General features: G+C 44.7%; 2 protein-coding genes across 2 annotated transcripts in view; one reads left to right on the top strand and one right to left on the bottom strand.

Moving 5' to 3' along the window:
- The window catches only part of drosha (drosha ribonuclease III), a 90046-nt gene extending 67747 nt beyond the window's left edge, over positions 1-22299 (top strand). Inside the window, exons 26-32 of the mRNA XM_071546227.1 lie at positions 3508-3613; positions 5075-5216; positions 9180-9262; positions 10963-11066; positions 14574-14666; positions 15728-15774; positions 21550-22299. Coding sequence (XP_071402328.1) covers positions 3508-3613; positions 5075-5216; positions 9180-9262; positions 10963-11066; positions 14574-14666; positions 15728-15774; positions 21550-21680 — 706 coding nt within the window. The 3' untranslated portion in view covers positions 21681-22299. The remainder of the gene's footprint in view (positions 1-3507; positions 3614-5074; positions 5217-9179; positions 9263-10962; positions 11067-14573; positions 14667-15727; positions 15775-21549) is intronic.
- Positions 22300-26232: 3933 nt separating this feature from the next.
- LOC139666887 (cadherin-6-like) overlaps positions 26233-27285 on the bottom strand; it is a 33514-nt gene continuing 32461 nt past the window's right edge. Inside the window, exon 11 of the mRNA XM_071546228.1 lies at positions 26233-26735. Within this exon, the coding sequence (XP_071402329.1) occupies positions 26233-26735 (503 nt within the window). The remainder of the gene's footprint in view (positions 26736-27285) is intronic.

The following is a 27285-nucleotide window of genomic DNA, read 5'->3' as shown; positions in this document are numbered from 1 at the left end:
CCGACAGACTTGAAAGCTGGAACTGGGCACTGATTGCCCATAAGGACCAAAGGTTATACCAAAGTAGGTCATGCTGTCATAATGGAGAGAAGAAGGAGGTCAGGTAAGAAAGAGGAAGGTCAGACAATAAGGTAGGTAGGAGATGAGGAGACAGGACCCGGGCTGGCCTAAGGCCTATCACTTTATGTGGAAGTAGAGGACAAACTGACCTAGAAGGAGACAGCGCAAGAAGCGAGGATGTGAGTTGACCCTGTTGAGAGGCGGTGGAGACCCGGAGGCCACCTCCAGACAGAGCAGAAATGGAGAGTTGTGCCCCCCGAGGCTCCGGCTTCCTATCTCTGCTCACAGCGGAAGAGCTGCGTATTGTTGGAAAAATTCCCTTCCTGGTGAAAATGGATCCAGCGCCTCGAGTTCAATACCGATTCTAGAATGATACTTTCTCTGATGCCGTTCTTTGATGAATGAACGCACAATTGACTGTGCAATTATGAGAGGAGTCAGTTATTTGTAACATTTATACATGCCGTTTGCTTTTCTAAATTGATTCAGACCACAGGTGAAGTCTTCAATCAGTCCAAGGCTCTCAACTTTTGAATTATTAAAAAAGCTTTCATTCTTGGCTTATTAATGACAAAATAGTGAAAAACAACTCAAAACAAAAAAATGCACCAACACGTTTTAGCCCTGTATGAACACCTTCATTGCAAATAAAGTCCATTCAGTCTTAAATGCCAGTTACATTATGCCAGTGAGGTGAGATAATTCCAGTTGTTTTCAATGCAGTTTCACTTGTTTAAGGAGTTTTCTTGAAGCAAGGCAGAATAGGCAGAAAACATAACTGACATAACTTGAAACAAGTTTATTTGCACCAGAAATATGTGAAAATATCTCACCTCATTGGGAGTTTTTTGATCGTTTTAGAAAAAATAAGACTTTAAGACACGAGATTAAGTAGCTTGTTAGGAAGGATTTTTATATGCTCTTCGCTATAACTTTGAAGCCAAGGCAACATTTTTCATCTGCAGTAAAAACATACTCAATGGATTTTCTCAACAGAAATGCCCTTTGGCTAGCAGAGAAGCTGAGATCACATTTTATGAAAGCAACTTTTTGGAGGAATTTGATACCTTTGAAACATCGATGCTAAAAATTTGATTCTGATACCATAAATTCTTATGGTACTGTACTAGTTAGAATTTTATTTAACACCCAAAATGAGTCGCTGAATGTCCGCTGCGATCGCCGATTCCAGTCATGCCTCCACAAAAACATCAAGGTACCCCTCCGCTCTCCCCACCTAGTAACACTTCCTACCCAGCAGTGGCAGATCAGATGCATTTTAACCTCTCGCAAAGCGTACGCATGTAAAAACCAAGACCGCTATTTCCCTAAAAACAGAACTCCCAGGGCGCTGAACCGGGAGGAAAAAGGGCCTTAAAAAATGGGAGTGCGTCCCTCGTCTGGAGCGGGCAGCCCGTCGCCACCTCTTCAGAGGGGCTGTTAAAGGTATTTTAGATCAAAGTCAAAGGCGAATAAAGACCTCGGCTTCACACTTTACTCCAATTTCCCCCACCTTACCGCAGCATTGTGCCTCTCCTGTTGAAGTGAATAAGGGATGGCTCTTTGTGCAGCTCCAGGACATGAAACCCGCTCAGACTCACACAGCGTCTGCCCCTTCTCCCACTCTCATACACCACCAGTCATAAGCTTGGCCACACCTGATTGAATGCATTTCATTCTCTTAAAGCCATTTTGATCTAAAAGGCTTCTGCTTAAATGCTTGAAATTTGCTTCTTAAGACAAATATAAATAGTGAAGTTGATGCCTAGGTATGAATTTCTTTCCAAAGCCTTTGTCTTTCCATCAAGGCAAAGGGCGGCTACTTTAAAGAATCTAAAATAAAAGATAGTTTTGATTTGTTTCACACTTTTTTTTGGTCATTGCATAATTCCATTTGTGTTATTTCATAGTTTTTATGTCTTTACTATTATTCTAAAATGTGGAAAATTGTGAAAATAAAGAAAAAAAGGTAGTGTATGTGTGGCAGATTTTGAGAAAACGCCCAGCAAAACCCGTTGACACACACTTACTGAAGTGCAGGAAGCCGTCTCAACCCCTCCGGCCCCCTTTTTCCCCCTCCTCTCTCTCTCTCTCTCTCTCTCTCTTCCCCTCTTCCCCCCCCCACCTCCCTCTTTCTGTCGCCCCCGTGTATTGTGGCAGTGCCTTCTCATTAAGAGGCTCTGTGATTATTTTTAATGTGCGAGTGTGCGTCAGGCGGCGTCCCTTCCCTCCTAATGAAGCCCGTCCGCGGGGCCTCGGCTCCCGATTCCTTTCGGCCGGGGATATTGCCGCAGAACATAAAAGCCACGGGCGCAAGAAATGGGACAATAAACTCTGACCTTTTTCTCTTTTTGATGTCAGCCATTCCTCAAGCCGCTCTCCTCCTCCTCCTCCTCCTCCTCCTCCTCCTCCTCCTCCTCCTCTCCTATCTCTGCATCACTCTCCCTCACCCCGTCTGTCCTAACCAGAGTCAGTCGGTCTCTAACGGGCGAGGCGCTCATGTCTATAGATGGATATGTGCTCTGCTGCTGTATATTTCCCCGCTCACATGGCCTCCTGTTCCCCACCCCACCCCACCACCCCACCACACACACACACACACACACACACACACACAGCCCGCCTGCCTGCCTGCCTGGCATAGCATCAGCCCACATCTGCAACGCTAATCTATAATTCTGTTTAATTAATGACCATTACAGCGGCAGTAGCACGCCTCCCCCTCCCGCTGCCCTGTCCAGCACTGTACAGGCAGTTACAGTTTCGCTCTCCCTGCCTTTCAGCGGCGAGGAGAAAGGCTGCTGTTCACAGAAACATGATGTGCAGTATCACAGCGCTGCCATTAGCCTCTATAGGAACTGTCTGAAGGCATGTTTTTGAAGCTTGTTTGGAAAACGGAGTGTGCGTGTCCCCTGCTTTTATGGGCTTAGGAGTTTGACAGGCACTCCTGCAGGTGTATCAGGGTTTTTAAGCATGTTTTTTTTTTCTTTTTTTTTTTTTTTTTGCTTCATTTTATATTTGAATTGCAATCAAAGCCCAGGCTTCTCTTTGCGAGGGTTGCTACCTAAGGCAGCCTCCAGCTTGTCACACAGCCTGTCAAGCGCAGCTGTTCCCAGAGGCCACCCACGAAATGTACATCAGCCGACTTCACCGATCTCGGTTAAAAAAGACTAAAAGCCTGGTAGATTTGTCTGAGAGCGTGATGCTGCTCATGCCCAGGGGCTGTGTACCTGAATAACCCCATTTTAAACCCTACCCCCCACCCTCACCCCCTCTTTTTACCCCATCTCTCTCTCTCTCTGCCCTCCCGCCTCACCCACCCTGACCTCTCTCCACCAATTAATTTCCTCTGGATCCTTCTGTGTCGTTTTTGGTTTCTCGCCGCCGTCCCCCTCTCCGTAACCCCTATTTACCTCTGTCCATCCATCCGTCCTTCCTCTCATCCAGGGGCCATAACCAGAGGATGGAGTTCCTGGGAGACTCTATCATGCAGCTAGTGGCCACAGAGTACCTCTTCATCCACTTCCCCGACCACCATGAAGGACACTTAACGGTAAAATCAAATCACTGAAATCGCCCCCCGGGGTCCGTCATCACACACTTTGTTTTCCCCTCCTCAGGCATGTTCTTCCTACATCTAGATTTGTCAGTCTTTGCAGCTGTATTTTGTCTTTTTTTTTTTTTTTTTTTAGTCTGCTGTGTGTCTGAAGTTGAAAAAATGCTGCTGCTCGCTTCTTACATGCATTTACCTGACATGAAATTACTGCAGTGCTAGTATGTGTGTTTATGTGTGTGGGTGTTAGTGTTTTATTTATTTATTTTTTTACTATCGTTCTCTCAATCTCCATGTGCCAGCCAGGTATTCGCCCACTTCACTTTGTGTATTTCTATTGTTTCCACAGAAGAACTTTCCTCCACTTCCACCCCCCCCACACACACACACACACACTCCTCCCCCCCCCCCCCCCCCCCCTCACTCCCCCCCCCCCCCCTCCTCACTCCTTATCTGCCTGTCTGTTTACTGTACTTCTCTATGATGGGTATTGTCATGAGAGGAAATTGTTCGGTTTTCAATAACTCGTCTTTGTCGGCACATTTTCCTAAAGCAGGCGAGTGTCTGACAAAGAAAGTTACCTGTGTGTGTGTGTGTGTGTGTGTGTGTGTGTGCTAACTTGCAGGCACGAAACAAATCAGAACACTCAACATGATTACACTTTGAACATGCTCGTCCTGATTTTTTTCTGTCAGGCAACGCTGAACGGCATTTTATATAAATCGCTCTTGACGTTCGGGGGCATCGAACATTCTCTCTTCAGAAGACGGACTGCTCGAGGCGTGCGGATTGAACTGGTCCCAGCTAGACCACTGAATAAAACCTCTGCAGTTAAGATATTTATTAGTGGAAAAGTCTTTATAGATGGGGACTATGACATCACTCGTATAAAAGCTTCCAGCGGACCGTAGTTAAGAGACTGAGAGCCCCACCGATGCCAATGCCCAGGAGTAAAGGCAGGGCACATCTGAAATGGATTTCAAATTGAAAAAGTGCTCATTCAACTAGTGTGTGTGTGTGTGTGTGTGTGTGTGTCTGATTGCGTGCATACCGGAGTGGTAACGGGGGCACATCGTGGCAAGACAAGACGTCGTATCTCGTTCCATCCTCCCTCTTTTCCGCATCTCGTAGCTATATTTAACATGTTTGTGTTTTTCCTCCTGGAGAAGTAAATGTACCTAACCCAGTCTAACATGTTGTCATCCGCTCAGCTCCGAGTCACAATGTAATATTTAACAGCGCAATGTGCAATCTGCCTGAAACATTTACTTCGCATTACCGTTTCTGTCTTTGATGTATTATTCCATGCGGGGGTTTATTTTTGATGTTTTCCTATGCTTCTGTATGTTTCCGCGTGAGCGTTTGTGTGTGTCGTTCTGTTTGTGTGTCTACATACCGACGCCTTGAGTGAGTATTTGACAGCTGGATGTGTAAATGTGATGTGTGTTTCTGTGTCCACAGCTACTGCGCAGCTCGCTGGTGAACAACCGCACGCAGGCCAAAGTGGCCGAGGAGTTGGGCATGCAGGAGTTTGCGATCACCAACGACAAAACCAAGCGGCCGGTCGCCCTGCGGACCAAGACTCTGGCTGACCTTCTGGAGTGTACGTTCACAATTCTATAAAAGAAAGATAAAAAAAGAGAAAAGAAATCTAAAATGGAAAAAGAGCTTTATAGATTCTTTTGCTCGTTCGCACCCCTGCTCAACCTTTTTCTTGTATGTGCCTTTGGAAAGTGCAGTTTGAGATGCCAGCATGAAGTGCCGTTATTGATCTCTCTGTTCCCCTTGTGTTAGATGTCAAACACACTTCGTCACTTCGGTGCTGACGACATTGGAACAGGCTTCCCCTGTGCTTAGGAGAGGACTAAGACCAGGGCACACAACTTTATTTTTATCCATCAGCCACAGTTGTTACTACATCCTACAATTCATCATCGACTTGCACTATTTTAAGTAGAGATGATCCGATGCCATTTTTTCCTTCCCGATACCGATTCCGATACCTGAACTTGCGTATCGGCCGATACCAAGTATCGATCTGATATCAGTGCGTTAAAAAAAATATACGTATATATTATTTTTATTTTTTAACAGCTGTATACTACTAACCCTGTATGGATGTGATATGATTTCTATCATCGTTGTATGGCCTGGCTCAGGTTAAACCCTTTGTAAAATATGAACAAATACATACAGAGAATGAATCCCATAGAACTTTATTATCTAGTTTGACAGTCAGTCATAACTGAAAAAGAACATAAATACATAAATCTAGGAATATATAACAATTCCTTTAAGAAACTGTTAAAGTGCAGCCACAATTTAGTAAAATAAAAGACATTTTAAATTTTGCAGTAGTGCAGTAACAGTATAAATTTAGTATATAAGTATAGATTTCCGGGAAAGCGGCTGTTTTATCCGGGTGAAACTACTTTAAAGTTGATTTTTTTCAGGGCTAATAAATTACGTGATATTGGATCGGTGCATAGACTCGCGTACTCCCCGATACTTGATCCAGCATTTTAGGCTGTATCGGAGGCATTTCCGATACCGGTATCAGTATCGGAACAACTCTGATTTTAAGTTCAATGGTTGATACGGATTTGCTTTGGCAAGCTCACATAAAGTCCCCATTAATTGAACTCCCATTACTTTTACTTCCTCGAACACACAGCATCTTTCATGGTGACCTGATACTGCACTAGTAGGCGTAAATATAAATTTCTAGCCTTAAAACCATCAGATTTTTTTAACAATCCCGCCCTTTCACACCCCTCCCATCAAATAGAACTGCCTTTCTCTCCCTGACTCATATTCCATTGGTTTAGACTTTTGAATGATTCCCTCACTGCGTTATGTCCCGCCCACCAACATCCTGTTTCAACAGGGAATGCATCAAATCCAGGAAGTAAAGATGTCATTTCATGGGTCTTTAAAGCAGACGGAGAGGAACCACAACTAAAATACACTATACCATAAACTAAGAAATATGTACCATGGGGATAAAAACTGTATTAAACAACCACTATACCTGTCATATTGCACATATTGCACACTCCCTTAGATCTGACAAACAGTCCGTAGTGCCTCAGTAGAAGTTAAGGGGGCGGACAGCCTCTGGATAACTGCTATTTCAGAACCTGGAAGTTCTGGTCCAAATGCTGCTGAGTCTTTTAAAAAGAAGGTAGGAATTTAAAAAGCTGGTTGGCCGGGTGAGAGAGGTCCTTGAGAATTTTAAGGTTCTTCCTTTGTAGTCTGCTTTGGTAGATTCCAACTAGTGGTGTAAGCTCACATCCAATGATTGTGGATGCAGCACGCACCACATTATCCATCTGTGTCGTGTCCTGTGCTGAAGTGTTGCCATTCCATACAGTAACTGTGAAGCCAAGGACGCTCTCTGTGCTGGCTTGGTAAAATTGTGCTGTGCATTCCTTGGATAAAGGACATTTTTTTCAGTTGTCTTAAAAAACATTCTTTTAGAACAGAACAGCCTTGTCCAAATGTTGCTTGGTTACCTGAGTGACTGGTAGAAAATCTGTATCAGCTGCCTTATTATTATCTATTTCCTTCAGGTCTTCACACAGCTAAGAGTGACCGGTTGGCCCAGTAGGTAGAGAGACTGTCTCGAAACCAAAAGATCACATGTTCAAACCCCACAACAACCTACATGTCCATCAACAGTGACAGCCGTGTGTCCTGCTGAAGTGTTGGGCAAAGCACCAAACCCCAACTTGCTTACCTACTCTAAGGCTTATGTTCAGACTCACAGCCCAAATCTGATTTGTGGCATATCCAGATTGGAGTCAGATTGATTTTATCACGTCTGAACAGCAAAACAACACATGGGAACTGTTTTTTGGAAATCAGATTTAAGCCACATTTGTATGTGGTTTGAAATGTGATTCAGATCGGATTTCTACAGATCTGTCTCAGTCTGACGCTCTGGACATTCAAAATGTTTTTCAAACTGTCCTTATGTTTTCGTTGGCGTCACATCCAGAGCGCCAGAAACGAAAATGGAGAAGGGGACATTGTTGCATATATAAATCTCCTCTTTTGCTGATGTTGTCTGCCGTGACGGAGTGTAGAGAAAATATGTACTATTCGAATGTATTGATTATCATGAATTCATCTTGTGCTTTTCAAGTGAGGGTTTACGACTGTCATGCATAGACAAGATCCTATTGTTCCTGAGACCCACTTGTACAACAAGCCTCCCTCCTCCTAGTATCGTCTTATGCTGGTGTTTGTACTGTGTACAAGTGGGTAATGATAATCAATACATTCGAATAGAACATATTTTCTCTACATGGAGGAATTCTGCACTGCGACTAGACAGTCCAGTGGCGTGAAGGCAAAGATGATACATTTCCGTTCTGCATTTGCAGCTTTTTCTTTTGGTTCCGTATTTTATAAAACGTGCCGTCAGTTACCGTACGTACGCACGCCTACGTCGTTACCACGGCAACCTGTGCAGATAGCTTAACGGAGCCTGAACACACAAATCCGACCTGATCACTTCGCAAATAACAGTGTGGACAGTCATTCCTAAAGATCGGATTTGAGAAACAAATCGGATTTGCCTGCCGTCTGAACAAAGCCTGTGTCACTCTTTATAAAACGGTTAGCTCAGTGCCAAAAAATGTACTCCCAAGGCAGCGGGGGGTGAGAACCCAAGTAAAAGGCAACAAGGATATTTCCTCAACCGGATGTTCTTCAAAGGCCCAGCCAGAGGAGGATGACATGCACATAATACATGGACAGGCGTGTGTGCACATATACAGGAGAGCACTGACGCTTTCAAGAGCAGTATTCAATAGACAGACCTTGATGCAGAGTCACACATGCATACACCCACACACACACGCACACACGTGGCTAAGGACAAAACAGAGTTCTATATCATTTGCCTTTCTAAATATCCTTCAAAGGCCAAGCCGGTGCAGAGATGATGACACGCAGAGAGAAGGAAGGTCAGCGCTGAAATGAGTGCAACTCTTCAGCATATGAACAGTCATGCCCTGCAGCTACACCAGGCCCTTCCCTGGCCTCCTGAAATATTACCTATTATACCTCTCTCTCCCGTCCCACTCTCTTAGTCACGGAGATGAGGAAAAGCATTGGCAGCTAATGGGAGGGGGGGAAAAACAAAGGGACAGCCAGGAGGTGACTGATGAAACCCGGCGCCTACTGCTTACAGTTCAAATCTGCTTCTGTACATTTGAAGAGTTAAAGCGGGCAGTTGCTCTCAATTCTGTCAGTCATATGTGACATTTATTTGAAACCGCAAACTATATGCCCATGCATATTCCATGCAACTATTCATTCAAATCCTCATCTATAATATCATCAAGCCACTTCAGACCCAATGCGGTCCAGGACCTTGGCTGCTCATCCTCTGGTTTTGTTAATGTTTTATTTGTACTTAAGACGTAGAAAGAGAGCCAACTTTTGCACCGAGCAGAAAAGAAAGATCAACCCATCAACTGCTCAGCCTTTTTCATCACTTCATTGTTTTTAAGTGCTCTCTTTCTCTCACCCTCTCTCTCTCTCTCTCTCTCCGCAGCTTTCATCGCAGCCCTCTACATTGATAAAGATCTGGAGTACGTGCACACCTTCATGAACGTGTGCTTCTTCCCCCGGCTGAAGGTGAGCCCCTATTGATAGCCTTCACCACTCGCGCTGATCAATGAGCCGCTGTGCCTGGCACCTCAGAGAGAAAGAGCTGGGGAGATAATGAGGGGAGAGTTAATGGCTATGCCCTAATGGCGCTAGCATTGACGCAACACTTGAAGTGGTGCTTGGCTCTTGAATGCCTCTCGCAACATCGTACCGAATCCCTATTTTAGTCATCTTTAATGGGGATCGCTACAGTGTCGGGGCGCGTTTATTGGGTTGTTAGCGTCAGTTGTCAGTGTTTTTCTATCGATCCGAGAAGTGCTCGGGCCGCTGATGGCGTCCATTTCTGGAGTGGTCCAGGAGTTTGATCATTCGCGTAAGCTTCGGTCGAGGCTCCCATGGCTAGATGTGAGGAAGGAGAGACATTTTGCTCTCAAGCACCACTGGATTGACCAGAGTTGGAGAGGGGAGGCTTGAGGGGGGAGCAATTTAGTAAGCCTGCTATTTTCCCGTTAACACAGCTGCTGTAGAAGAAGACTCAAACTATCTCACACTCTCACATACTGTACCTAAATGGGCATGCACGCACACACACATACACGGCATGTGCACACACCCGCACGCACACAAAAACACACACACACACACACACACACACACACACACACATACACGGTTACCCACACAGCGTGGCCCTCTCCTTGTGAAGCCGCTGCAGTGGTCTGATGTGCCATGCTAATTGCTGTCTTGGTGTGCCTCTCCAGGGAGACTCCCAGCTCTGGAGGAGCTGAGCTTTGCGTCATGGTCGCTGCAAGAGAGCACCTCATTTCCACTTCCAAGAGAAAAGTTGTGAAACAGCCAGCACGTCTCCTTACATAGCCTTCTGGAAACCACAGCGTTGCACATTGCGCTGCTTCATCCAATTTGGATGGAAATAGAGAGGCAAAACCAGGGACATAAACGCTAGTTCCTTGTGTTCGCATTTTTTGCTGCACTGTGTGATTATGCATATGGAGGTGTGTGTGTGTGTGTGTGTGTGTGCATCTGCTTTATGTGCTCGCAATGGCTTGTACTAGAACAGGGCTATATACGCTACTTTCAAAACAGCCAAATTTCTCTGCTTAAGGCTAAAGGAGTGTAGATGCCCCCCAGAGAGAGGAAAAGTGGGAAGGAGAAAAAGGGAAGCAAAGCGCAGAAGCGAGAACCGGCGGAGATTGAGGGGGGGGGCAGTAAAGGGAGAGAGTAGAGGAGCGCGGGCTACAGAAGCAGAAGCACTCTTTGTAGAAAATTAATAGGAGCAGACAGTTCTGGATTCAAAGTCTGCCTTTTTATGACAAGGCTGCTTCCCTGTTAATGGAAGGGCTTTTAGAAGTCCCCCTTGGATAAGAGAAATGTATCAGGGCTGCACACCTGGGAGACTCCCAGACGCTCTTTATTTCTGGCCCGGGATTGGCTTTTGTCTTAAGTAGCCTGTGATTTGTACCCACCGCGAAGACAGATGGAGAGCCAGTCAGAGAGAGTGAGCAAATAAGTGAGAGTGCAAGGGAAGGGGAAAAAGCCGGGGAAGGGTGGAGGGGGTCACGGCTGGAATGAAATAAAAGCATGAGCGACCGAGGGAGGGAGAATTTGTAACTGCAGCTGAAATTTTTTTATTCTTTCTCTTTTCGAAAAATTTAGTTTATAACTGTGTGTGTGTATGTGTGTGTGTGCTCTGTGTTTGTGTATTGCAGGAGTTCATTTTGAACCAGGACTGGAATGACCCAAAGTCTCAGCTGCAGCAGTGCTGTTTGACCCTGAGAACTGAGGGCAAGGAGCCTGATATCCCACTGTACAAGTAAGGTCCCCGAACATACACACACACACACACACACACACATTTTAACAATTTATTTATATCCTCATAGAAGAAAACGATACAAGGACAAATATTGGAGGTGCAGTAGAGTACATTCACAAAATCATGGACCAGTGGCATAGGTCTTCACAATACAAAACATAGTACTAGAGTGGTTGGTATTTAATGACCTTGGTCATAAAGTAGGGCTGCAACTATTGAATTATTTTCATTGTCGTTTAATCTGTTGATTATTTTCTCGATTAATCGATTAGTTGTTTGGTCTATAAAATGTCAGAAAATGGTGAAAAATGTGGATCAGTGTTTCCCAAAGCCCAAGATGACGTCCTCAAATGTCTTGTTTTGTCCACAACCCAAAGATATTCAGTTTACTGTCATAGAGGAGTAAAGAAACCAGAAAATATTCACATTTAACAAGCTGGAATCAGATCATTTTGACTTATTTTTCTTAAAAAATTACTCAAACCGATTAATCGATTATCGAAATAGTTGGCAGACCCCAGCATACACACCAGGGCTTAATGATCATCATGTTTAGCTTGTAGCATTTCCCTGCGTAGTTCACTACAATTTAACTGACAGTAAAGTTGTGATGGCAAGATGCTCAGGTGGTAGACTTCTTCCCATTTGAACAAGAATCTTTTTTTTGTTTGCAGATCAGGTACCATTCAAAGTATTTTCTTTCTTCATGAATTGATCAGAATTTTGGATGTTTGAAAAATCTTAGCCAAATATCAATCAATAAGATGGGAGCCTTGGTATATCTTTGTAGCCCTAACACGTGAGCACACACACACACACACACACACACACACACACACAAGTTTGCACAGTACACACATCTTTCCCCTCGCCATGACCCCAACCTCCTCTATTCAGATGGGTTCAGGCAGACATTACGGCGGGCGCAGTGAACATTTAGAGAAATAAAAATGGCACAAACATAATTCACAGGACTTTTCTCCTTGCCGCTGCTCTCAGAACATTGGGAATGGCTGTGTAAAGGTCTCTGTTGTTGCGATAAATAAACACGCCCAAAGAGACCTCTTATTTGACAAAAGGTCAAGGAGCAAGTGTCATTTGACAGAACGCTTTTGAGAGCTGCCACGAAGCAGTGTGTTCGTCACCATGGAAACTGACAAACAGTGTGTCTGAGAAAAGGGGGTGGGGGTGGGGGGGGGGGGTCAGGTTGACATACAAGGGCAGTTGGAGATGGAAAATTTTATCTACCGATACTGTACAATTCAGCGTTTAATCGATTCTCTCTTTTTCTCTCTCTGTCTCTCCCAGCCTCTCTCTCTCTCTCTCTCTCTCTCATTTTTATTTAAATCTCTTTACAGCGTTGTTTTGCCAATTTATTAATCTGTCTATCTGCCCGGCGGATGCGGGTATGTTTGACACGGCACGGCTCTGACATCGCCGTCAACGCTTGCCTCCAAACTCTATCGCCCACAGGAACGTGAACGCCAAACAAAGGAGAGCTTCCGAGTGACTTGAATTTCAACGTATTTTTTGGAATATTTTATTTTTCGTTTTTCAGAATATAGAACATACAAACTTATAAGCAAACATTACACTGAAAAATAAAAATACAAGGTAGAGACATTTAGACCAATTTCATGAGAGGTCATTTGGACAGAATCACATCTTTATTATATCTTTCCATTGTTGACAAAGGGATGGTTTTTTGACATTTGCCACACCTGCACCAGTGCCACACTAGAGCCGGCCTATACTGTAGTCACTGTATTGACTCTCCACGTCCCCCGTTCAAAGAACACAGCACCCGATAATCTCGAGCGCCTCCCTGACCTCCTCCTGGGATGTTCGACGCCAGCAGCCTGACCCCCTCTCTCAAGCCCCCTGCCAGGTTGATGAATCGTACGCCCCCCCCCGTCCCGTGTCAGACCCGTCTCTGAGTGTCCGCGTCCTGCGTCCGAATCCGTCTACAAGAGTGCGAAAAAAAAACAGAGTAGAGTAGAGGGTTGAGGCGGAGTGTGAAGTGAGTGTAGGACAGAGGCAGAGGCAGAGACGGAGAGACCAAGAGGGACGGCGGGAGATGATATAGAGTCGATGCCGATGCCAAACCCCCCCTTTGCTAAAGGTCTCCTGGTGGAAGTGTCTGGCTGATGACAGATCCAGACCCCAACCCCTGGCTCCATCACTTTACTCCAGCTCCGGTCAGGGCGAGACACACCAGGGAGCACACACACACACACACACATGCACACACACACACGCACACTCGTACACGGTCTTTGTGCGGAGAATGGCCTGAGTCAGTAAGTGGCTGCTTTTAGTGTTGAGCTGAAGCTGTGCTACTGGGAGCAGTGTGGACCCCCTACAGAGCTGCCTCTCTCTCTCTCTCCCTCACACACTTCCATCTGTGTATGTGTACAGCCACCAAAGAGCCAGGGAAAGAGGGAGAGGAGGAGAAGAAGAAGAAGAAGGAAAAAAAATTCTCTCGATCTGGATTTCCCCCCTTGAAGTTGACAACTTCCCAACGCCTCGCAGATTTCCTCCTCATTTCGTCTCGTTTTGTGTCATTGTGAGCAGCGTGATAATTTGGAGCGTTGTGTTCTCCCTGTTGAGACTTGGCCGAAGCGTCGCGCACAAACGCGGTCTCCGTTTCCTCCGCACATGCCACGCGCTTCTTCGTTTTTTGTAAGTGAGAAAAGGGGGTTGAATTATTGATAAAGTGTCATAAGTGACCACATTGCATTAAAAATGGATTGCTCTCCTGAAATAAGTAAATTGTCTGTGAATAATTTAGGTGACACACAGCTTGGGTCTGAGATGTTTATGCTAATGTTAACATTTCAAACATCTCCCAAGTTTTGTCTGCCGGCTTGCGCACGCGTGTCCCTGCAGAAATGTAACAAAACGGGCGGTTTGAAATTGTTTTTTTTAAATGTTTAATATGAAGTAGACGTGTTAAGTTAGCGGAGTCATATTATCTTGTCTCCCTGTCTGTTATTTTTCTCGGTCCTTCTCTCGCGTCTTGATTGTTTACCCTCCCAGCACTTCAAAGACTAGCCGGGTCTCTCAAAGAAGATTGTCATTCTTTTATTTCGATCTCTCTCCCAACATGTCATATTTGTTGCCAAACACAGATCTTGCGGTGGGGGGGTGGGGGTGGGTAGGCTTTAAAAGTTGTTTATATGTCCCTCAGATGGCTTCTATACACTCTCAAAGCACGCTGGTGAATCAAAGCGCTATTCCCCTTCCCCTCCCCTCTCAGCCCGCCGCTTGAGATGAATTATATTTGCTCCAATTGAAAACTTTTTTTTCCTCCCTTTTTCTTGTTATTTCTCTAAAGGACAATGTCACTGAGTGTCCTTGAGCCTTCTCCTGGGTATTATTATTTCTCAACTCTACCCTCCTCCTCCTCCTCCTCCTCCTCCTCCTCCTCCTCCTCCTCCTCCTCCTCCTCCTCCTCCTCCTGAGCCGCCTCCTCATCCCATGTTTCTCTGGTTGAATTTGCAGGACCCTGCAGACAGTGGGGCCGTCACATGCCCGGACCTACACCGTCGCCGTGTATTTCAAAGGGGAGCGGATAGGCTGTGGCAAAGGCCCAAGGTGAGTGAGACGGTACAATATAATAAGACACCACAGGGCGAGGCGCTCCCCCTCCTCAATGCGCCGCTAATGGGCTCGAGAATAATGGCCGCGCTTTATTGATGGTGTTTATTATAGCAATTAAGCTCTCGTTGGCCTATTCTATCGGGAGAGGCATTATGCAGAATGAAAATGAATCGATTCATTATCGATTTGACGTAAATTGTGTTATGGAAACATCACTTTGTACAGGAGAAGAATCTGCGACTAGATGACACAGTGTGCACTTTGGAGGGAGGAAGGGTGGGGGGGGGGGGTGCGTTTGAGTCTCGTTCTACCTGAGATTGGATTCACTGTAGGGAAAGGGAGGGGTTGGGAGGGGGGGGGGGGATCTGCATGTTAATGTGTGTGTGTCTATCTATCTCCCCCCGCTTGGATGTATGTGCACGTGCGTCTGTGCTTTTGTAAAGTGTAAAGGGTAAAGAAAGTGAGTGTGTGCGCGGAGGCCTTTCAGGGTGGAGGGGTTGACGATAAAGCCGCGGCTGAGCCAGGGAGAAATGAAACCTAAATCCATCAAACATCTCTCACCCCCTCCGTGTGGAAATCCCCTCCACGGCCCCCTACTTGAAAGCGCTCCCTCTCGCTCTAAGCTGGCGATAAGTTTGTCCCTTCCATAGGATCTTTCACAGCTTACTGTTTTTGTATTTACTCGACTTAAGCCCCCCCCACCCCCCCACCCCCACCCCCACAACCGCACCCCCACCGCTGGTCTATGATCACGTAATGCATAATATATACGGAGGGACGCTGAGATGCAGGCGTAAACATTGCCCAACGCAGAGCCGCCAATAGGCTTACCTTTCTGAGATGTGTGTGCCGTGTTACCTGGGATTGTTGGAGGAAAAGGGCTCTTTCAAAACAAATAAAAAGGCACTCTCGATAATCCCCTCAATATTGGGCACGTTTTTTGACAGAATTTCAAAAAAGGGACATTTTGAATATGCTAAAGACCTTTTCTCTCTCCTCTTTCTCTCTCTCTCTCCCTCTCTGTCTCTCCCCTTTTTAAAATATTTTTAATCCAGCATCCAACAGGCGGAAATGGGAGCTGCGATGGATGCGCTTGAAAAATGTAAGTTGTTTGGCGACGTGGACCCACACACACACACACACACACACACACACACACACACTCAAACATGACAGTCACTCACACACATACATACACGTGCACTTTTAACACACACACTTTCACGCTTTAAGCCTTTCACACGCTTTGCCTCAGTGTTGAATATTAGCCTTGGCTGTACAGTATGCAAGATGGCTGGCAGAGAGCTGTGGCCTGACCAGCCGGTTGGCTGCTACATATAGGATATTAGGCTGTTTGAAGTGCTAGCCCAGAGCACAGGCATGGGGCCTAGCCAGCGATGGAGAACCAAAAAAAAACAAGGGCGGGGGAAGCTAAGCGTCCTCAACCATGTCGATAGTCCTGGGGGACCACAGAAAGTTCGTGTTGAGAGCCACAGAAAGTTTGTGTTGTTTGTTGTGTTTTTGAGCGCTTTTATAGACCATGAGAGTGAGGCTTCACACTCTGAGGGACTCTCTTGTGCTCAGCGCTCCTCTTCAGATTTGAAGGAGTGTGGCTGACGCATCCCCTATGTGCCGCTTCACTCCTTGGCTGTTTTTCATCTTGTCATCAGACAGCACTTAAGGAAAATAGATAGTGGTTTTTAGGCATTTACAATGTCTCATTCACTGCCAAGCAAAAATACAATTATAGGGCTCTTAGAAACACATCCACCAGCAGTCGCCATCATCTCCGATTTGCTTCTTGTTCTATGCATATGCATGTGTATGCATAATATAATACATTATACTGAGTACATAGAGAGTAGTGCATGTGTTCTGGTGTCATTTTTGGGCTGGACTTTGCTACCCTTCTGACCACCGCATAAATCAAATGTACAATTTGTTCTTTAGCTCAACTAATTAGCCAGAGGTGGACACAAATGGCTTTGCTGGAACGGGCGTGTAGAACTTGCAAAGGGCAGCGAGGTCAAACTTTGATTTCATTTGGCTCATAAATGAGGCCCCTAGCCACTTGTGATTGATACTGTTTGTGTGCCCAAGCTTTTGCTTTTTATGAAACATTAGTGTTAGGATGTTATTATTTAAAGCCCTTCTTTCTCTATCCCTCTCTCTCTCTCTCTCTCTGTTTCTGACTCTCTCTCTCCTCCCTCCCTCCTTATCAGGGGGCGTAGTTCAGTGCATAGACTCTCTCTCTCTCTCGTGTCTTCCTCCCTCCCTTAATTCTCTCCATTTTCTATCCCCAGTGTACACCTCTGTCACCATGATTGATAGATGCTCATTGCTAGTAAATGAACATTTCCCCCCTCATAAATTGCTGTTTCATGTGACTAGATTAGCGATGCCTTTTAAAAGGTCAGTTAATTTAAAATCATCTCTGCAAGTCTTCCTTGCTTCAGCACAAAATGCTTCCAGTTCCAGGGCTTTGTTTGACTTTGTGTTATCACTTATTTTAAACCCGCCTATTTACAACACATGCTCACCTCTGGACCGCACTTACCCTCGAGTACCTTTCAGCCAACGCTCCTGAGCACCGAGCTTTGAAGGCTGCCAGTTATATTATTTTGACTAATTACCAGACAGTGAATTTCAAATAGACTGCTAATTTTTAAACAATACTCGTACTGTGGTAAGAGCTTGTTAATGTAGTTGATCACAGAAGTGGAGCAAATTGTGGTTATAACACGATGGGAAATCATCAGCAGCCAAATACTGGCTAATTTAGGTTGTGGCTGGTCAGGTAGCCAATCATCATCGAGAGTAGAGCTGGGCGATATCGACAAAAATCAAATATCGCAATATTTTTGACTGAATACCTCAATATCAATAATGTGACAATATTTTGGGGATGAGTATTCCTGCTTTCATAAGATATTTACACACAAGAACATAGGGCTGGGCGATATGGTTGAAATCAATATCATGATAATCATAAGGATTTTTCTCGATATCAATATATATCACGATATGGTTCATGTATGCAAAATCACGTTAAATAATGAAATTAATGTTCATCTCATTGAACCGAATGGTGAGGTTAGGTGTGGTGTCAAACAAAACTGAAATTTTCAAATAATATTCCTACCATACCTCATTCTATCATGGTTTTTAAGTAAAATTTTCTTGTCATCATCAATAGACAGCAGAAATGTGTGTCACGATATTAAAATATCATCACAATATGATTCCACTGAAAGACAATAAACGATAATATGGAATTATCGCCCAGCCCTACAGGAACATTTTGAAAATCAGTAATGATCATTAGTAATCAGTAATGTGTAATCAGTAATAAGTAATGTGGATATGATGAACAGGTAAAGCCAATCGTTGTTCATTTTACTCAGCCAGAATTCGCTAATAAGTCAAAAAAATGTTATCACTTTACGCAGACCAGGAAGAAGTAACATTTAAGTTATTTCACAATATTGCCATAAACAAAATCCCAGACGATATTTAGTCTCATATCACGATATCGATATTATACGATATATCGCCCAGCCCTAAGATTTCCTATAGTTTTCTGCCCTGGCTATCCCATGTAGTCTTCAGACCTGAATTTATCATTTTGACATGACTAATCTCACAGCAGCATCGATATTCTGTGATGCCATTGTGTGAATGTTTTCTTGTTGCGATGATTGCTGGTTTTTCTGCAAGGTCAGTCAGCAGGGTTCCAACAGCCCTTGAAGGATGTACATGTCTCCTGACCATGAGCTCATATAATGAGAACCGAGCTCATCTGCCGCAGCCCGACCTGCCGCCTTCAACTCCTGCCGGAGCCACGTTCTCTCTCATGTGATTGTCAAGGGCCTCGCTTCATTTGTTCACATAGCAAGACTAATCAAGGACATTAGCCCCGGTGTCATGTAATTCGTCATTGATTGTCTTGTTGGCCCTCGCTGCAGCATTGGCTACAGCGTTGCTCATCTTGTACAGCAGCCCTACCTTGTATTACTCGCGGATCGAAAACACCTCCCCGCAATGTGTCAGGATTCATTTCCATGTTTTATTTAAGGCCTTCTCAAGTATCAGGGGCGCTTTCAGCAGGATTGAACTTTTTGTTTCTGGTGCAGAGCTTTCCTGGCTGACAGGATCCGCGGCTCCAGCGGTGTTGGAGAGGTGAGAGACGGAGCCGTGTTCGCTCAGACAGCTCAGGGCTCATTAAAGAGATGGGGCCCAATATTTGGTGTGTGCTGTCTGTAGCTGATCCGCTGGTGGCTCGACTGATTCACATTTCATTATTTTATGGCCGTCGTTTTGACAGTCTCCTGCCTATCTGTCAAGGCAGAATTAAATGTTAACCAAGGCCCAGACTGGGAGAAACATGAGTGCAAACAAATCGAGCCGAGAGCAGCCAGGTAGGAGAACAGAACCAGCGGAGGAAAGAGTTGGCGCTGCAGAGTTTCTCAGGCCCTGAGGCTCCATGCACCATGCACTGTTAGGTCTAAGGCCACATCAAATATACATGGAAAAGGCTTAACCATTTATCAGTCATCCTTTTAGAGCACCACAGTACCTCTGTCTCTACGCCTCCGATCTCTCTCTAGGACTCGGTTCTCTCTTCTTATGTTTTTTTTTTCCTTTCCTTATGGCTGCTTGTTTCCCAAACAATGAAGGAGGGAGAGAGAGCCTCGATCTGGCTTGTAGCTGGAAGGGGACTCGGTTCTCTCTCCTCAGCTTTCTCTAAACCCCTTAATCTCTGGATAAAAGCATTGGATGGATAGAGGCAAAGCAAAGTACAGTATGGAGGATCTCAATTCACTGGCTTGGCTCTTTTGTTTGCCCCTTGGCAGGGCGGGGAAATCCCTTCATCAACGGCACTATAGAGATACACAATTTGTTTGCTGACTGAGGTGTGGGTGAGCTCTAGGTGATAGACTCAACCAGCGGAGTCTATTGTGGGATCGTTTCACAGCCCGGGCTTAGGCTGAATAGTAAACGCCTAAGTGAAAGGACACTGTATGTTCTTATGCCCTTAAAAGGGGGGAGCTGATCCCTCATCACAGATTCCACATCCAGCTGCTGGGTGTGAGCGCGCATTTCAGGCATCGCCGTTGCCGGGTACAACAAGCCTTGTGTTGCCAAGGGTCCCCGGGCCGGCGTCTCTTCCGAAGGCAGCTACACCCTGAATCTCAAGACCGCAACCTCCGTCCTTGAAAGGAATTACCGCATTGTCGATAAACAAAAGGCTGGAGCCGAGCTAAGTGTGCTAACGCCTTAACCAGAGGTAATCAGTATGCAGAGTGCGGGGTTCCTCAAAGGTGCTTTTCTACAGAACGCTGGACGGCGGAGAATTCTCAATATGTCTTTGCAATGCCCAACACAGGCTTCTCTGTTCTCCTTCCCGAATGGAAACTTGGAATAAATGAAAAGCCTTGTGCATTCTTTAGCAAACCCCCCATTCTTTGACGCCCGCTCTTGTCCCGCATGTTAAACAATGTAAATGGCCAAAGCTTTTTTTCCCCCTCTCGAGTGGGTTATTCTCAAGTCATCTCCCAGGGAAAAATGCTGGTGATTTCCATATTTTAACTGCAATATGTAGTTTTCTCTCCGAGGCTCACCAAGTGTTGCTTAGTCACTGAAGGCATATTGAAATAGACTGTGTGTTTTTCTGTGTGTGTGTGTGTGTGTCCGTGCATGCGTGCGTGTCTCAAATTTGCCAAGAGAAGGGTTTTTCAGTGTTTATATTCTGTTTTTTTTTGTTTTGTTTTTTTTTTGGACACACGACTCCTTTCTAATAGCAGGTTTCCGTTATCCTTCTCTTTTTCCCCGCTATGGCACGGTAATGAGGGATGAGAGAACGTGGTGAAAGGAACGGTGTGTCCTCCACTCCCATTCACGAGTCATACAGAAGTGCTGTTTGAATTAAAGTTTTTGTGGCATTGTTACAGTTTACCGTAGGAGTTTCTCAAATTTTGAATGCCGGGACCCTTTGCAGACTTTAAGCAGAGTTCTTTAACCATGTCTCCAACAACCAAGGTATTGTATGGCCTTTTGTTGTTCATGGCCAATTCCTCCTTAGAATCAATTGAAGGACCTTTATTTTTTATTTTTTTCAGCCAAAAACTGTCGATTATGTTCCAGAAACCGTTCCATGTTTCAGGTCATTGACAGGAAGGCCCAAATGAGAAACATTAGAAAATGAATAGCACTATTGTGGCCAAGATTTTTGGGTGGCCCCCTCGGTTTTCCATCATAGACTTGGCTTTAAAACTCACATGGGAAAGGCATTGAAAGCCTGACTGTAATTTGCTTGAGGACTGTAGCACAACAGGGTCTCGTGCCGCGTGACCGTAATCTGCGCAATCAAATTTGTGATTTAGATGATTTGACACAAAAGACCGGGCGTCTCTCATGCATGCCGTTTTAAATTGAGACGTACTGTATATGTTACGTCCTACCGCCTCCTATTTATTGTTTTTTTTTTTTCCCCTTGCTGTCTTATTACACCATCTTATTACAGATCTCATTTAGAAATGTTCTCTTGTAATTATGTTATCAGATCTCATAGTCATTGCGCTGAAACCAAACAAGGCCTGTCTAATTTCTTGTTACTTCATCATTATTAATGAAAATAACAACATGAGGGCAATTTGATCGCAATACTGCCTGCAACATTTGCGCTCATTTGACCAAAGTGACAGCATGACACTTGGTATGAAAACTATAGTCAGTGCAATTTGAAACCTAAATTGCTGTCCTCACCCAGTTGGAAACTGACCTTGTCTCTTCACACCCCTGCCTCCCTGTCTCTCTCTTTATCTGTTCTCCTTGGTCGACTTCTCTCTGTTTCCCGCTCTACCTCTCCCTGTACCAGATAACTTCCCGCAGATGGCTCATCAGAAGCGCTTCATCGAGCGGAAATACAGACAGGAGCTGAAGGAGATGAGACGAGAGCGGGAGCGGCAGGAGAAGGAGACCGACGAGGCGGAGGAATGCAGGAAGTGACAGTGCCCTTTTTTTTTTTTTTTTTTTTTTTTCTTGGGGCCAATCAGGATCCGCATCCACATTAAAGACCTGTCTGCAAAAATGGCACCTGTCCAGGCAGGAGAGGGGAAGGCAAGATGACCGTGGAGCCATGATAGGTCAGAAAGGATGTTTGAGTGTAACCTCAGTTTCACAGGACAGTCAAGGCAACACTGGCAAATATTAGAATATGTTGATATGTTGCTACTCTGAACCCGGTGATTGAGGGTCAAGTATGTTTTTGCCCACTAGTTTTGATTGAAGCCGATGCAGGAAAGAATATTAATGTGAAAAAAAACGAATGCCTTGATGTCTCCTACTGTTTAATGTTGTAGGACTGTCAGAGGTGGCCTTGTATTTTAAGTGTTCACATTTGTCCTGTTTTGTTTTTGTTGTTTTTTGGTCTGTGCTGCTTTATGTGTCGGTCTTATTTTCATAACGGACTCAATCGCTGTCAAACTTTTTTAACCCCAAAACAGTAGCAGAGCTTGCCATGTTATTGATGAACGTCGATGAGAAAAACAAAATAATTTGTTTTTAAATGGAGTCTCAAATATTAAATGACTCGTCAAGGCTGTTGTCATATTGCAAATAAAGATATTTTCAGATTCAGTACATCGGTTGAATATCAGATTCACTGCGTATTACTGTATGTGGCCTGGATGAGAAAAAAGGGTTGAGTCAATTATATTCAATCTCTAGAATGTCGCCATCTGTCTCACATCTGCCACTCATCCTCTAATTACAAAAATGGTGGGTTTTTTTTATACACCTCTCCAAATCTGATTGGCTGTCAAACGGATCTTAATTATAGATTGTCTAATTAATGATTTCCTCAGTTCAGTAGCCTCTGGATCCAGCTATTTAACGACGGTCTTCCCTTGAATTACTACCCTGCATCTAGAGTTAAATCTTTTATACTTGAGATTTATGTACTTACCTATGAGGATGGAAATTTGCTAGCCCGCTAGCCCCGTGGCTAGTATTACACAGTTCAGATAAATTGCTAAATTGTCCTCCCTAACCAGAATTTGAATGGGCAGGAGGGGGGGGCTAATGGAAAAGATTTGAGGGAGGCCGTCAACTAGATCTACCACACTAGTGCATAAACCCCTCGAATCACATGTCCTTACCATCACATTTAACATGTAATATTTCAGAGAGATCCCAACACCACACAGAGAAACTAAAGAAAGCCTGATTTTAAAGATGTTTAATCGTGTCATATAAATATTCAGTACAAAATATCACGTTTTACAAAGCAGATTGATGAACGGCCAATGGTGTAGGGCCCCTTACACTACCACAACCTCTCATATTGTTTCTACATTGACAAAACTTGACTGCTCAATCACATTGTCACCAACATAATATACTGTAGTAGCGGAGAGCCCCGAGGCTAACCATGTCTACACATCAACAACCACAGACCTATTGTATCTGGAGAAAGAGGACATCAGTGTCACCGTCTAGTTGCCTGGACTAGAAACCCCCCGACAGTGTTGACATAGTGGTATCATGACGTTCATTACGATGTGCAACATTTTCTGTTATCCTTAGCCGAGCATGGCACCGGCGCTCGGAGGCAAGACTGTCCATAGGAAAAACACAAGCATGTATTTTGTAATGGCGATATGCTGACACCCTGTATGAAGAGAGAAAATAGTGAGGATAGAAGAAAAAAAAAATGCTTTTGGTGAGTGCTGCTGTCATGTTGATTTCTGTTTGAGACCTCACATTGTACCTTGAGGCAGAAAAGCGGTTTTCTGAGAGTGAAGGGTTTTTGAACCCCATTAAATGCTTATCATAGCAACATTGCCGCAATCTCAAATAGCCACTTACACAGTGGGAGCTCCAGCAACAAGCCAATAAAGAAAACTAGGGGGCAAAAAAAAAAGAACACGTGTATACAATAGCTGAGCGCAAAGAATTTAGTTTTTAACAATTGTGTTATCAATTGGATTGTCTAATCTACTGCAGCATTGTTGTCCTTGATGTCAAGCCTGATTCGTAATACATACAGGGAGGAAAAAAATGGCTATGGCAATTATGCCATTGTGTTTTGTTATTACTGTTTCAAATGTCTGATAAATGTCAGCCTCTTCTCAGGTTGGCCTTTTGCTGCAGCGAGGGCAAAGCTTGTTTTAGCTGGCCTTTTTTCAGCTGATGTGGTTCTGCCCTTCCAGTTCTCTCCCATCAACCGGCCCTCTTATCAGCTTAGCGATATCAAAGCTGTTTGTTCCCACTTACATAGGAGGAGGTCTGGAGTGAAGCTAATTTGACAATTTTGCTGTTTTGGGTGATTCATTTGGATCATTTTTCCTTTTTTTTTGTTTTTTTGAATATGTCAGATTAAAAACCAACAAAATTACAACCAGACTATGTTCTTGCTCCAGTATAATGTCTTGACCTTCTGTCTGAGCTGAGGACACACCTATGGGATTACGAACCGTATTCCACACAATTTAAAGGTCATGTGCCCCTTAATAAGCATCTTTATAGAAAAGGCAATTCCAATCCTGCTCCTCCCAAAGGAAATCTATCGGGTAAAGCCTGAACACTCGGACCGGCTGCATGTTGAACACTACATACTGTACATCTAAAGAAGGGCAGAAAACGATAACAATAATGTCTGTATTTAGAGGAAAATACTGGTGTGCTTTACTTTTTTGGCACGTTTTCACGACTGAACTGCTATTTTACATTGTTATACATTCAACAGCACAGGACGAAGCCCTTCTCAGGACACTAAATCTTAGCCAAACATGTTCCTGATTGTGTAGCTTTTAGGATAGATTAGAATATAAACATTTTTTTAATGCTATAGATCATACACATACATTTGGTTTGTCATTTAGTTAAGTTTTATAATTTAAGGCAAGGTCTCTTTACTTCACATACTGAAAGGACGCTGTGATGCTTCGTCACATGATGTCTAAAAACCCAGGAAGTGCGCTCCAGCCTGGCGGTTTCCAGTTTATACGCACGTGGAAAATAAGTTTTCGGCCATGAATTTCAACAGCAATTATATTGTTCTTGCTCGGCCCATTGATTCAAATGCTATTGATCCGGGGAGTTCACCGATTCATTACCTGACGAGGAAAAGGGAGCCGTTTCCATAAAGAAAGTAAACACTGCTAAGCTCGTATCGATGAATTATAATGATATCTGTCAACGGGATGTTTCATCTAATCTAATTTGATCGAGTTTGGAGCTCAGTGGCGTCCTCTGGGATGCAGTGGGAGGTAATGTGACTTTGAATCACGTATCTGACAACTTGCTGTAGACAGTGAGCAGTTTACGTGACTCTGGAGTTGCAGAGAAATAATCAAAACGAGCAAAAAAAAAAAGTTCAACAAGACCAGTATTTTCCTCTAATTGGGCCTGGTGCACGTTTGGTGAATTCCATCAATGTAGCGAACAAAACAACACTATCTTTTGCACCTCATTTTCCAGCCAAAGAGTTGGTTTTGCAGAGGAATTGGCATTGGTTCTTATGACATTCAGCTCAATAAGGAACTATTTGGTATTTCAGCTCGCCTCACAGCAAATGCATGGAGCTGTGAGGAGATGAAAATTAGATACTCCAGAAATGACAGCCCGAAAAGTGTGTGTGTGTGTGTGTGTGTTTGTGGGTGTGTGTTGTGGCATTAAACCCCACAGTCCTTCAGCACAGCTTCATATAAGCTTTTAAGAACATTAGCCGCTTACCGACAGCACGTGCCCCGACCAAAACAAACCCTTTGATGACATCACGTACCCCTCCCGTCCAACGTATGACGAGGTATCGGCAAAACGAGATTTCTTATATCGGCGACGATGACGATGATAAAATTTCAATAAACGGTTTTAAGCACCAGCTCCCCCTTGGCACTTGGGGCTCGAGCACAACTGTGGATAAGAGGCTAATGTGAGGCAGCCATTGCTGAGAGAGGGGGTGGTGGGGTGGGGGGAATCGTCCGGACGATAGAAATCCCTAGAAAAACAAAACAACTGTACAGCGTATTGTATCATATTACCGTACGGACACAAGCTAAGATAGAACTCACAATATGCAGCATTTTTTTGTCCCAGAAACACTGAAAAATACATAGGCATATCTGTTGGTTTACAAAACTGCTTGTTGAACGTGTCCATCACAGGCAGCTTTTGGAAAAAAACAAAACAAACAAAAACAAAAAAAGAAAAGAAAAGAATGGTAAGTTGGTATAGATATATTTGGGCCTCATGTACACCCATATACACAAAAAGTCTCGACACAAAGTCTTTTTTCACTTTGCCCTCGCAGAGACGCAACTAACACTGACAGGACACACAAAGCCTACGTCTTGTCACCGGAGGGACAACTGAACGGTGATCGATGGCGGTAAAAGAGCACTTGTACAAACAGTGCCGGTGTCCGTGTCCTCTCGCCGTTCCCTTGGCCACACGTGCACCAGAATTGTCCACAGTACCATATGTGTGTGTGTGTGTGTGTGTGTGTGTTTTTCTCTCTCTCTCTCTCTCTCTCTGTTTCTGTGTGCCAGTTCTCTCGTTAGGAATCCCTGTCGCTGTCGTCGCCCCCGTACATGTCCGCCAGTTTCTTAAACCTGGGCCCCCACTCGCTCAGGTAGTTGTAGTCCTGGTCGCCCTCGGTGGTGACCGACTCGAGCGAGCTGAGCGACTCCGCCACGGAGCCGTTGCCCTCGTAGGCGTAGGTGGCCAGGGAGTCGTACGGGGGCGCTGTGGGGTCGCTGTCGTTGTCCTGGAGCCTCTGGCTGATGAAGTCCCTCACGTCCCCGTTGTTGTCCCGGGCCGGCGGCGGCGCGGGCCTTCGGACCGGAGGGTAGAAGGTCTCGGGAACGATGTCCCTCCGCTGCTTGCTCTCCTCGATGGCCTCCGGGTTGCGCAGCGTGCCGATATCAAAGGCCTGAGTGTCCTCCTCTCCGCCCCCTTCATCGTTGTAGCTGACGACGTTGTCTCTCACATCCTCTTTGGAGATGATCAGAGGCTCCTTCTTCCTCTGCCTCCTCAGGGCAGCAAACAGCACCACGATCACTACAAGAAGAACAAAAACAAATAACAAAGAGTTTGGTGACTTTTGTTGCTGTTTCTTTGCTCCCTCTCCTTGTTCTGAAGGCCAGTTACTGTCCAGCGGGAATTGTCGATGGTGCAGGAGTGCTCACTGATGTTCAGGGACCTTGTCTGACTTTAGAACTGGCTCTGCTACCACAAGGATGCATTATGTTCTTCCCATCTGCTGGGCTTGTGCTGCTTAGGATCACAGTGGAACACAATTTAAAAGGATTCCTCCAGTGTTGGTGAAAGTCAGCCTTATTTTCCACATATTTTAGATGTCCTGCAAGCAGCGTCATAGTGGAGACCAAACTAGCTTGTTGTTATCAGCAGCTCCAACTAATTTGTGGGACAAATTGTGGAATGATAAAGCTAACTTATTCCACACTGACTACTTCCAGGCAGATAAACACTCTTTCACTGCTGAGCGGCTTTAAGTATCTCTACATCACGTTTGGATTTTATATCATAAATGATGAGCGATACCATGAATGGGATTGAATGGCATGTCCCCGTCTCATTGTAGTTAATT

Source organism: Centroberyx affinis, unplaced genomic scaffold (assembly GCF_046629955.1).
Source record: "Centroberyx affinis isolate AG114_WGS23_722 - 3 ecotype Tasmania unplaced genomic scaffold, CSIRO-AGI_Caff_v1 ptg005188l_1, whole genome shotgun sequence".
Taxonomy (NCBI): Eukaryota; Metazoa; Chordata; class Actinopteri; order Beryciformes; family Berycidae; genus Centroberyx; species Centroberyx affinis.
The sequence above is the reverse complement of the archived record's forward strand: the minus strand, read 5'-3'. Positions and strand labels throughout refer to the sequence as shown.